At 49.4% G+C, this 13,140-nt stretch overlaps 1 protein-coding gene across 1 annotated transcript in view; it reads left to right on the top strand.

Moving 5' to 3' along the window:
- LOC135196654 (DNA helicase MCM8-like) overlaps positions 1–13,140 on the top strand; it is a 43,323-nt gene that overhangs the window by 1,025 nt on the left and 29,158 nt on the right. Inside the window, exons 3-4 of the mRNA XM_064223490.1 lie at positions 716–947; positions 1,275–1,441. Coding sequence (XP_064079560.1) covers positions 716–947; positions 1,275–1,441 — 399 coding nt within the window. The remainder of the gene's footprint in view (positions 1–715; positions 948–1,274; positions 1,442–13,140) is intronic.

The raw sequence follows: 13,140 nt of genomic DNA on the forward strand, positions 1-13,140 counted from the left end.
TCATCATTTGGATATTTGTTTTTCCAGGAATTTGGTGAAGTTATTTCAATCTTGGAAGGTTTTTTGCTCTTAAGCTTTTTGCTGTTAGCTTATTAGTTGATATTAGCTTTTTTGCTTGCCATAATGGCTATCATTATGTCAGATTCTAGCTCTTCTGGAATTCGTTACTGCAACGAATGATATAGGACTAGGTTATTTGAGTTGATTCATGATGCTCATACCAATGTACTAAGTGTAGAGGGCGAGAGTGTTCTAAAGATTTAACGTGCTCAGACTGTAAAGGGTGGGATGATAACCAGTGGAAAGTTTATAGGTCTCATTCAGACAAATTAGACAAAGATAGGAAAAGGAAAGCAGCTCTTGGAGCCAATTGTAGAGCTAGACTGGAAGCTATTCCTTTACCTGAAGAGGTAAAGAATAGCGCTTATCCTTCCACTCCTGCTCCTCCTGTATCACCCATTCTTAACCCTCCTTCATCTTTACCACAGATTCCTTAAACTGGTTCCCATGATGTTGATTCTATTGCCATTGTCCGTCTTGAATCTAGGGTCAGAGTTTGAATTTTGGACTGCTGAGGTAGGAAGCTTTCAGCTATATAACTGCTTGGTCACCATATTATGTAAAGCCTAGTTTTATCTTAAAAATGTCATTTTTTGTAAATACTTTGTTACTTGACCAGAAACACAAAACACTTCATGTGATCTTCATGTTCTAGGAAATTCAAGCAGAGCCACAGTTATTCAAGCTAATCATAGCATCCCTGTGTCCCCGAATATGTGGTCATGAGCTTGTCAAGGCTGGACTTGTGTTATGCTTGTTTGGAGGCTGTTCCAGAGGTGGCGCTGATAGAGTGCCAATTCGTGGAGATCCCCACATTTTGGTTGTAGGCGATCCAGGACTGGGAAAGAGTCAGATGCTACAAGCTTGTGCTAATGTTGCACCAAGAGGTTATTCTAATTCTTAATTTTATAATATGCTCATCACAAAATTACTTTAACCATTTTTTTTCATTTTTCCTGTTGTTGTTAATGCATCTGCTTAGTTTGTGAATGGCAATTTTTAATTCTCAGCAAATTACAGGGAGAGTATGTGTTCTTAAATTAAATTTTATAGTTCTTGCTACTGGTTGTAGCATCAATTTTTGTTTGCTGTATTTATATTAGTTTTTTGTTCATATTTCTCTTTTGGTTGTGTCTAGCTCCTCTAATGAACAAAATGTTGTTTACAGTTACAGTATTCAAATAAATCTTTTATAATCCTTTTCCATTTTCCAGGGGTCTATGTTTGTGGTAACACAACTACCACATCTGGGTTAACGGTTACCTTGAGCAGAGAAGGTGGGGGCTCAGGAGATTATGCCTTAGAAGGAGGGGCACTTGTTTTAGCTGACCAGGGTGTGTGCTGTATTGATGAGTTTGACAAGATGGGCAACCAACATCAGGTTAGTGTAGAAGGTTTTGTAAAATTGGAAAGTATATCATCATTATTTCCTTTCCTCATTTTTCTTTAATGCCGTAGTGCTGAAAATGTTCATGAAAAGATGTAGGTTTAATGTTTTTGTCACATTGGTGGCATGATAGATTTGTAGATTAGAATTTAGACAGTATGGGAAGAGTAACAACTTCATTGATAAAGTTTTAAGAAATGGCAGGACCATGGTAAATAAGAGTGGTATCCCATTGGTAATTAATCAGTTCCCATGGCACTCCATGGGGTGCATAGATCCTGTATGCACATTTTCACAAACTTCTGCTTCAGGGCTGTACTTAGTAGCAACTCGGTGTGGTTTCTTGGGTTTAAGAATGCTTTGCCCTTAGAGTATATCCCTCACTCTGTGGGAATCTCCCCTTTGTACTCAGGAGAAGCAGATCCTTGGAGACTGGATAGCTGTTAGTGTAAATTTTCAAGCCTGGCATATTGTTGGCAGATTTAATCACAAATGAGGAAGTGGTAGAAGAATAGGGCTGGAAATTAGACTGAAATGGTTTGGCCATATGATGAGAATGGGAGATGGACAATCTTTATTTATGGGACTGGCAGGATACCAGCAAGAAGGCTCAGAACTACCACAGGGGAAAAGGTCAACTGTAATGCACCAAATACAGTAGAGTAATCTAATGGAATGAATGTATCAGTTTTTAATTCTGTAAAGGGAAAACATACCTTATAAACATGACTAATGATGATTTGTTCCTACACCGTATACAAACCTTCTGTCCTTTACTTAGTATAGATTGCAGTTCAGCTGAAACTACTGGCTAATACATTCTTTTATACTGAGGTAGTTAACTACCGGGCCGGTAGTTACCTGCCCGGCAGTGGGGAAGTACCGCCCTCCCACTGGCTCACTGAGTAGTCACTTTGATTACAGACAGGACTTTGATGATGAACCCTGATTTGTTCCGATACGTAATACAAACCATCGGTCCTTTAACAATAGGAAGTAGCTAGCGGCAGCTGGAACGGTCGTAAGCTTCGAACAAGGGGAGGACGGTAGTTAACTGCTTGTCGGACGCGCGACTGGGAGGTAAACAAATCACTTTTGCTTTCGGCCGTGGATGTGAAGGACGTGTTCGTCATCGCTCTCTGCCCGCTTCATCGTCGTATGCTTTGTTTATATTGTGTTTTCTACTAATGGTTTGTTTGACTTGAAAATGAAACTGTAAGTACACTGTTTTCATTTTCATTACTTAATTATGAACCAACATGGAGCTATCGCCGTAGATGCGGCGATTTCCTCTCTTTTTCATGAATTGAACACTTGAATTATGTCTCGGTGCCGAGGGCGGGGCGCGCTCGCGCCGAGTCATGTATTTTGGGCGAAAGTGTGTAATTGAAAAATGTAAGTACTTTTTTCATTATATTTTTGCCCTGTGCGTTCGTTACCGAGAGCATGATTGCGCTCGGCACGAGCCTTTTATTTGGTATGATAAAATGCAATGAAGTGGATTCGCAATTGCAGTATTCTTTTCATTTTCATTTATTTATTTGCATAAAATTTAATTTGGATCAATTTTCGCTCTTACCCGGGAATTGATCTTACGATTATTTTCTGTGAACGTGAAAAAAATTTGCAAGTGCAGTTATTCTGTTTCATTTTCATATATATTTTATGGATAGCATCATATTATTTGGATCAAGTTTCCGCTCTTACCCGGGAATTGATCATTACGATTATTTTCTTGTGAAATGTGAAATTGCAAGTGCAGTATTCTGTTTCATTTTCATATATATTTTATGATAGCATCATAGTATTTGGATCAAGTTTCCGCTCTTTACCCGGGAATTGATCTTTTCCCCTTTAAGTTCTATGAAGTGAATCGCAAGGGCAGTATTCTGTTTCATTTTCATATTACTTTTCACTGCTGTGCGGGGGTAGGGGAAGCGAAGGTCTGCCAGGAAGTCGTCAGAAAGCTCTTCCGCGACTCCCTTGGTATCCGATTCTTCGTCTTCCTTCCTGCCCCCCGCTCAGCTTCCTCGTTGTATTTTGTATTTGGGGTCTTCCTTGCGTTCGGGGTGGGGCATGTCTTCCCCCCGTGCGTGAGGGAACCCCTCTTACTAATCTATCTATGCTACCGCAGGTGCTACATCCGTGGGAGACGACCTTGGACAGGTATGGACCACCACCGCGGCGGCAGGGCGTGCTAGCATCCACGGGCTGCTGCAGCGTCTAGCGAGGCCTGGGGCGGTCTCCACTTCTACCACGGCCGCTTATGCTGCTCCCCCCCCCGCCTGGTCTACACTCCCCATGCTGTGTCGGTGACGCCGTCTGCCGCTACTAGGGCCGCCGCCGTACCGAGGTGGGGTTGCGCCGCCGGTGCCCTGTTTTTCTTTTCTTCGTGTTGCCTGCCCCAGACTTCCGCTGTCCCAGCAGCTCGCCCCTGGACCGGCCGCCAGTAACCCAGGTCCCGCTGGCTGCCGATGATTCTACGAGGCGATCGCTGGCTGCCGCGTATCCTGCCGCTGATGTGATTCCCGCTGTTGGCTTGGCTGTCCCTTCTGAGTCTACCGCTGCCGCTGTTCCTGCCGCTCCTGAGCTGGTTGCTGTTCCTGTCGCTCCTGGTTCCTGAGCCTGTCCATGCTGGTTCCTGCCCACGTGTGTCTTCCCCAGTCCCAGGTCCTTTCGGACAGGTGCAGTCGGGCCGTGTTGCTTCGGCAATAGCCCCGGCTCCGGCCTGGATGGAGGACCTGACGACTGTCCTGCGTGAGCTGACGAGGAAGAGGAAGAAGAGGAAGCTGTCCTCTTTCGTCTTCATCGTCTGCTGCTGCCTCTTCCCCTTCGACTTCTAAGGCCCATAAGCCGAAGAAGAAGAAGGCTACCTTCCCCCCTAAGAAGTCTCCTTCGGGAACTTCTAAGGGCCCGTCTGCTGGTCCTCCTGCTCCTTCGGGAGCGGGGCCCCGTCTCCCCTTCCGTAAGGAAGAGATAGACGGGGACCAGAGGAGTATCGGTTAGCTCTGGTACTTCCTCGCCTGGTGCTAGCGGCGATGCCGCTACGCCAGGTTTCCGGCTCGGCGTCTCTCGTTTCGCGGAGAGATCCCGAGTGTACGTTCTCCCTCGGGAGACCGTGCAGCCAAGTTTCGGCGCCAGAGTTCGCTCGGCTGGCCAAGAGCCCGGAAGCAGAAGGCTGGTGAGAGCCGCTCATGTGACTCTCGCCAGGCCAGCGGCCGCTCTTGCAGCGACCAGCTGGTAACCCGGGTTTTCCCCCTAACCCCGAAGGCTCCTTCGGGACCTTCTAAGGGCCCGTCTCGCTCCGGCGATTCGGGGAGCTCTTCTGCTGGTCCTCCTGCTCCCCCCTCGAACAGGGCCCGTCTCTTCTCTACAGGAAGAAGAAGACGGGGACCAGAGGAGTACCAGCTTCGGCTGGCACTTCCTCGCCTGGTTCTAGCGGTTCTGCCGCTAAACCAGGATCCGCCTCGGCCTCTCGTTCGCGAGAAGTAAACCGAGTGGACGGTCTCGGGCCCGCGGGAGACCGTCCAGCCAAAGTCTTGACCGCCCACGACTCGCTCGCCGTCAAGAACCGAAGCGCGGAGCAGAAGATGGCGAGAGTCGTGCAGACGACTCTCGCCAGGCCAGCGGAGCTCTCGCACGCGACCAGCCGGCTGCTTGGGCAGACGTGATGGTCACCGACCTAAGCCCCCACGCGCTGAGGCGAGGAAGGGGTCCCCGCGGCGGCGTCGGTGCCAGCCGAGCAGCTGGTACCAGCCAAGCGGCTGGTACCAGCCAAGCGGCTGGTACCAGCCAAGCGGCTGGTGCCAAGCCACCGAGCGGCTGGTACCGGCAGCTCGACGCGCCGAGAGGACGCTCACCGGTCCCTCACCGCGACAGCGAGCCTAGCAGGTCACCTGACCCGCCCGCTCCCCACAGGAATACGGGCAGATTAGGGGGACCAGCAGCAGCTCCTCTGCAGACGAGATCGGGGTTGCAAAGTTCTCCGGTCCCAGCCAGTTTCCCCTGGGAAACGGTTCGACTTAGGCCTGCAAAAGTGGCGATCGCCTGCAGCCCTCCAAGCCCGCTGGTTCTGCCAGCGAGCGAAAGAGGAGGCGTCATGTCTTCCTCTCCCGTGCCTGCAACTTCCTCGGTTTGCACCAGGAAGAGCGGAGGCACAGCGGGGTGATCGTGAGGGGCATACCCCGTATTATCCCGTCACGACGCCGTAAGTACCAGGTACGATCTTCGGACCGACCAGGACGTACGCGCAAGTGGCAGGAGGAATCCGAGAGGGGTCTATCGCAGTTCCTCCTCCTTAAGGGGGAGGTTCTCGGAATGCTCTTGTTCGAGGGGCTTGACGGTCCTACTCTGCAAGATGCTATGACTTCCGAGATCCAGAGGAACTTTGTCGAGGTTATAGTGCTGATTCGTCAGCGCAACGACCTCGGGGAAGGATTGCCGCTCCAGCAGAGCCCACGTCTCTGCTCGAGTCGTTTTGGGGCCCGAGAACCCAAACCGACGGTGGTCTGCCACGATCGGAGCTTGCCGATTCTGTCTTGAACCAGAGTCTCTCGTCTCCGGACAAGAAGGCTCTCTCAGTTCTGGCCGGTCGATCAAGCTACTTCCACCTCCTCTACTGCGACAGCGGCGTTTCTACGTGTCTTCGGACACCGTATTTAAATACTCCTTCGGTCCTCCTGAGAGGTTTCGACCTCGACGAGGACTGGAATGAGTCGGAGGACGGTATCGGCTCTCTCCTGTCAGGTGTCGATCAGCCCCACCCAGACGACGTTCACAGTGGCGGCAGACCCTTACCTACAGTGAGAGTTCGTAACCCTCCTCGGGAAAACGTTTTCTCCTGACGATACGTTTTCCCAGACTCTGAGAGGCCAGGCTGCTCCTACTCTTCTCCAACTGCTAGTTCCACTGGGAAGGCGAGCGAGTATCCAATTCCTCCCCCATTCCCTCTCTCCTTACGGCTACGAGGGAAAGGGAGGGATCCACAGAGATTCTCTGTAGGATCCCACGTTGGGGACTGCGCTACCGGGGGGCCACCTTCGGGTCCTACCTGACGTAAGCCCCGGTCGTTGAGGAGGGATCCTGCCCCATTCTCGATTTCTACGGGAATCGAGAGGACCACCAGCCGATATCGTTTGACGAATTCGGTGGGTTTCGCAGACTGCTTAGAATTCTACGGAATTTCTAGCGCATTCAGAGTGTTCGAGTTTTTTACGATCTCCAAACACTTAGGCGAGACTACGGTCCAAAGTGAGCGAGACGAGAATCCCCGATATGTTACACGATAATCGGGAACCTCGCCTATGCTCGAGTTCCTGGAATTTCTAGCATTGGGAAGAAGACTGCTGCTGAAAGAAGACTATCTCACAGTAGGCGACCAACCTGGAATAGAGAAGAACGACCGTGATATCCAGTTTGGCTTGAACTATCGTCTTAGTATTCTGTTCACCATTGAAGCTTTCCTTCGAGGAAGACTTCTCCTTCACTCTCTTTGATAGAGATCGAAGGTGGTCGATCTCCAATCCTTATTTTGTTTTCTTGAAGGAAAGAATTTAGGATGGAGATCGTTGTTCAGAATCCTACAAATATACTACGTATATTAACCTCGCGACATGATTCTGCTAAGCAGTTGAATTGTCCGAGGGGTAGTCGCATATCCTAGTTAATCTACGATTGCGACTTAGACGAGAAGTATTCTAATTGAACTGCAACTCGGGGTTGCCTGCAACCTCCAGGAGTTTTCAGTTTCAATTTTTTATATACTTATGGTTTTGTCACGACAACACCATATTCAAACTTTTAATATTTGACCGAAATTCGTTTCGCCTAAATATAATTGCTCGAGGCATATCTTTTATGCTCGGTGGTTCTAGCCGAACGCATTCCTTCGTGGAATAAATGGATTACCTGGCACTCAGGATGACGAGTCAGCGAGAGGCCGGCTCAGCTACTGCGTATTGAACTGCCTGATAGCAGCTCAGTATCAGCTGGGCCTCTGAGATGCACGGTCAGTTATGTCTCTCTCTCTGCTTTGATTGACTACCGAACCGTATCTCTGCCCAACAATCATGGACTTAGGTCTCTGATTAACGCGGGGATTCTCGCAATAATGAAGGACCATCTACTGCTGTGACGCTAGATTCCATCGCCTTCGACATTGCGAGAATTTTCAACAGAGATATCTCTTGGACTCTTTCATCTTTCTGTTTACCGCACGGTAACAGAAGTCTGTACAAGTCTCCCGCTGCATTGCACTGCGATAATGCGAATGATTTTGCAGACATCTGAGTTTGTCTTCAAAATATCTTGTATTCGTAGGTGTACAATTGTTCATTGTTCAACCCGAATTAACAGATGTGTCATAAGACATCGCCTACTCTCCGACCTGACAGCTCTACTTCCAAATGTTTCAGCCATGAGAAGCAGTTCTTCAGGCGGCTTTCCCCTGTGTTTTCATTACTGAAGAATGCCCCGCTTTCATTGCAACTACGACTTCTCACCGGACAGCAATGAAATAGCGGTTAGCGTTTTCAGTCATTTGTAAGCACAGGTTATGAATCTTGAGAATCCTTCTCTCGATTTGTCTGTGAAGACGTAGGTTGCATTCAATATCTACCTTCGTCTTCAACGGTACATAGTGTTGTTTCTCCTTAGCTGAGATTCAACAACTATGAGATGTTTTGCCTTCAGGGACCTCGGTCGCTAGAAGGCAATTGACTTTCGCCTGTTGGGCACATGCCTTAAGAGAAGCAATCACCTCGCTGTCCGGCATTGGTGACAAACATATACATTATTTGTTTGGTCTCTCGGCATAACCCTTTAAAGGCGAAGGTCACGTGACTTACTCAGATGCTTGGACAACTTGCCTCCTACCGAACGCAGTCAGTCGACAGCTGTTAGAGCGCCCGAGTCAGTTACGAACTACGCTGTTGACTTAGTTCGGTTGTTACAGAGCAATCATTACTTCGTTTTAATAGCTTGTCACAGTACCCATACCATCGACACCCACCATGGAGTGTCGGTGTCCTATCCACTACCGAGAACTTCGCTGCATGGGGGATAGGAGGATGCGAGAGACTTCGTAGCAAACGGACAGACCAGTATGGGTACTGGACATCACCGAAGTAGAGAAGAGGGATAGGTCATGCGACTATTCCCTTCTTTTCCTCTGAGGAACTGCATGACTTCTCCTGCGAAGTCAAGCATCCAGGGGATGGGGATCCGTGACGCTCGCATTTCGTACCGAACTTCGTAGCGAAGACTCAGAAACCCTTCGGTCCCTGATGATTGGTTCGAGTCGTTCACAATCCCCTCCCTAATGGACTTCACACCGCCTTCGATGCGAAGGAGATGCTGCCTTGTCCGCAAGAACTTCTCCGTGGCGCAGGTACTGAAGGCAGGGTCTGGTCCAACCAGACCACATGCCCCTCCTTCTACCTTCGGGATATTGCCCACAGGTCCTTGGATCTTTTTTCCCTGGGACCCGTGGTGGCTGCTCAACACGTTGTGTAGCGAACCCAGACCCTCGCAGGCTGAACAGCATCGAGTCCTGGTGTGACCGTAAGAATGGATGAGTGAATGAGAGTGTGACTGGCTCCTCTTCCATCTTTTTTTTCTTCCCCTCTACCTGTGGTTAGAGGGACACGGTCGTCACCCTGCTGGATAAGGACAAGATGCAGGTGAGCTACTCAACAGAGCCCCATCCTATCCCTTTCACTAGGGATAGGAGCGATATCCACCACTTCCTCCAACAAGGGGGAGGAGGAAGTGGATGCCAGCTTGAGACAAACCCATACTTTATGTTGCCTCTTGCAAACAGGAACAAGTTCTTGCTTGCTGGTACGAAGAGATACGCTTGCTCTCTTAGTACTCGGCCCAGAGGTCTGACCATTGATCCTGCGGTGCACACCCCGATCAATCGGACAGAGGCTTGGATCCCTCCCTCGCTCTTACGACCATGGGATGGCATTCCAGGGATGGACGAACACCAGTCTGTTCATCAACAAGACTCAGATTCCTCCCACCAAGAAGTGAGTCTTCCTATTGTTAAAGGACCGATGGTTTTTGTATTACGTATCGGAACAAATGACAATTTGTCGAAATTGCATTTTTCCTAACTATACAAACCTGAGGTCCTTTACATATAGTCCCTCCTCATGCCACCCCTCACCTGCGTATTTTGCATGGGCCAAAAAGCAAAAGTGATTTGTTTACTCCCAGATTTGCGCGGCGCGCGACTGTCGGACAAGCAGTTTAACTACCGTTCTCCCACCCTTGTTCGAAGCTTACAACCGTTCCAGCTGCCGCTAGCTACTTCCTATTGTTAAAGGACCTCAGGTTTGTATAGTTAGGAAAAATGCAATTTTCGACAAATTGTCATATCAAGGGGTTGGGTTTTTGGTGGGACCATACAAGTAATGGACTCCAGGTTTGTATGGTTAGGGAAAAATACATTTTGCTTTCAAAAATGTCCTTTTTTCCTACACCTTATACAAACCTTCTGTCCTTTACTTAGGAGACTCATCAAGTGAGGACTTATTTACTTCTCTCTGCCTGACTGCTGTGGGTTGTATTTTTCACCCTTCTTTGTGAGTTCTTTCTGTTGTTCAATGCTATATGTGATTATTTGTGTTTGTGAAATCCACGGAAGTCCTCCTCCCAACACATATGCCCTGGAGTTGGAGGGAAAAGATGCAGTAATTTCTGTTCTTTTATTGATGTAGATCCTCACGCCCTTTGTGCTAAATGGCGGGGGCATGAGTGCACCAGAGATTTGACATGTGATGAGTGTGCTTCCTGGTCGTCTGAGCAGTGGGGGAGGTTTGAGGGGAGGAAGCAGTATCAAGGGAAGGCTTCCAGAGCTTTGTCTGAGGACTATACGCCCTTGGCGATACTTGTGGTGGCTGACCATTTGTCATCCTTCCTTCCTCCTCAAAAGCTTCCTTGTCTTACTGTTTCCTCTTCAGGGGAAGTCTCTCCCTCTGCTCCTTCGTCTGATTTGACAAGCAAAGAAGATGGGGGCCGGGCTGGTGACAGGGATGTCTTGCATCCAAGGGCCTCTTCTGGCTCTTTGGGGATCTTTCCCCCTCAGGGCAAGGAGTCCTTTGTCTAACCTGACTTTTGTTCCCTCAGGTGTAGCAGTGTCGCAGGCTGGGGACATACAGCAGGCTTGACTGACACTAGGCCTTCCTGGTACTCCCTCATTACAGGGCCTGGTGTCTCATTTTTCTAATGTGCCTGTGACTCATATGGCAGTGGCGGTGACAACTACTGTGACAAGGCATAGATTTGTCCCTTCAATGCGACTCCCTCAGTGGTGATGGGCACTCACCCTCATATGCCCTTAACCCATGGGTTTGTGGTGTTATCACCCCCTGCCACGTTTGTTACTGCTGTATCTCAGGGCCCCTCCACTCAGGGTTTTCTTCCAGTGGTTGGGGCTCCTGTAGGGCTCCAGCCTCCCTTAGTGGGAGGAGCTTCCGTGCCACTGCCTACTGCTGCCTCTGCTCCTGTGCCTGCTACCCTTTCCTGGTACTACTCCTATGACTGCTGCTCCAGTTGCCCCTTGAATTGGGGACCTTACTGCCATCCTGAGGAAACTGACGAAGAAGAAGAAAGCTCACAAGGTGTCGTCATCTTCGTCTTCTGCTGCCTCCTCCCCTTTGACTTCTAAGGCTAGTCAGCCGAAGAAGACAAAGGTAACTTCTCCTCCCTCTTAAGACTTCTCAGGGTGTGTCTCCTTGTACTAAGGAAACAGTTGGGTCTCCCATTGGCTCTCCTGTTCTTTCAGGAAGAGGAACCATCACACTGTCCACAGGGTCTAGCGTGATGGGAGCCACAGGAGTGCAAACTTTGGTCCGCACTCCTGTTATTAGCCCTAGAGGTTCTGCCTCTAAGGCTAACACTGTATTGGGCATTCGTTCGCGAGCTTCCCTGAATGCTCACAAATCTGTGGATTCATGTGCATCCAGTGTCGGATTCATGTGCATCCAGTGTCGCAACTCAGGCGTAGAGTGGAAGAAAGGTGTTAGTCACGAAGTTGTCTCTCTTCTTCTAAGCGTTCCTCCTCATAGCGATCGCTCAGGTCCGAGGGCTGACATGACTGTCTCGTGAAATTGCTCATATGGTGAGACTAGAAGGAGCCAGGTGAGCACTGGTCTCCACCCAGCTCGCTATCATGTTCACAGATCACTCTAGCTTGGTGGCAGTGAGTGATTCATCTGCTATGTAAGAACCTCATAACCCTCTTCGGGGAGTGTTTTGCCTGGGTGAGAAATGAGAATGCTCCCTTAGACTCATGTCGCAGCCATCACCGTGAGTTAATGACTGCTCGTGACTCACTGTTTCTGCTAGTTCTGCTAGCAGAGTGAGCGAGTGTCCAATCTTCCTTACCTGTCCCTTCAACTTCCTGGAGTTATACCGGGAGGTGCGAGGCGATCAGGAGGAACGCTGGGAAGTGTCTCCCCAGGGTTCAGCTGCAAGGACCTATATTCTTGGTTTGGTCTTAGGACCAAACAGGTTGTACGCCTGAGCAGTTCAGGAAGGTCCAAGGGGGTCTGGCGAGGTTCTCCCTCCAGCAGGGTGAGGGTCTCGTGAGGAATAAACCTTTGAGATCCAGAGGACAAAGCAGGTTGAGCAGGACTTAGTTCACCTAGGTCCTGGCCTTATGCTGCAACACCTTACTGCGGAAGTCGTCTCACTTTTGCAGCAAGAGACAGCGAGCCTAGATGCTACCGCTATGGTAGCTCTCCTGGCTCTCCTGGGAGGATTGGGCCTTCGGGAGACTTTGTCAGTCTGGAGGTATGGTGATCTGCCAACCTGTGGGCTAACCTGGTGTTGAAGAGGAGGGATGTAGTTCTGAATCGAATCAAGTTCTGAGTTGGCTTTGGTCCTTAGGAATGGACTGTTGCTGGCTTCTACCTCTCTCTGTCCTAGAGAGATGGTAGATGCTGTGGTGGAGAAGCATTGAGCTGAAGACAATGACCACCTTGTCCACCAGGCAGTAGCGAAGACCTCAGGGTCCTCGCGTTCTACTGCGACTAGACCCCAGAGTCAAGCTAGTTCTTCCTCCGCCCCTAAGAAGCCTCAGTCTTCGAAGGGAGTGAGAGGAAGTACGCAGCCTTTTTTTGCTTCAAAAGGAGTGCAGTCGCACCCTTTCAGCCCTCCTTCCCTTCAGGGAAGGGAGGTAAGGAAAGAAGAAGGGGAAATAATAGGGGTGGAGTTCCACCCCAGCTGCTGCCACTGGTGGGGGGGTTGCCTATCGAGCCATCAAGCAACATGGCAGCTATACGGAGCTGAGACCTGGGTAGTAGACATTCCCTGGGAGGGATATCTACTCCCCTTTGAGTTGAGGCCACCCCTCACCAACTTTCCGATCCATCACCAAACTTGCATCCCTGGTTTGACCAAGGATCTGGCACTGAAACAAAAAGTGCAAGAATGCTGAGCAAAGGGGCTATGGAAGTCGTACGAGATCAATCCCCAGGGTTCTACAGTTGAGTCTTCCTTGTAGAGAAGGCCATGGGGGACTGGAGACTGGTGATAGATCTCTACTTTGAACCAATTCGTTCACCAGACTCGCTTCACGATGGAAATGGCACGCTGTGTGCTAGCTTCAATCAGGGAGAATGACTTCATGCTTTTGATAGATCTGAAGGATGCATATTTCCAAATACCCATTCATCAGTCTTTCC

This window comes from Macrobrachium nipponense, chromosome 18, assembly GCF_015104395.2.
Source record: "Macrobrachium nipponense isolate FS-2020 chromosome 18, ASM1510439v2, whole genome shotgun sequence".
Taxonomy (NCBI): Eukaryota; Metazoa; Arthropoda; class Malacostraca; order Decapoda; family Palaemonidae; genus Macrobrachium; species Macrobrachium nipponense.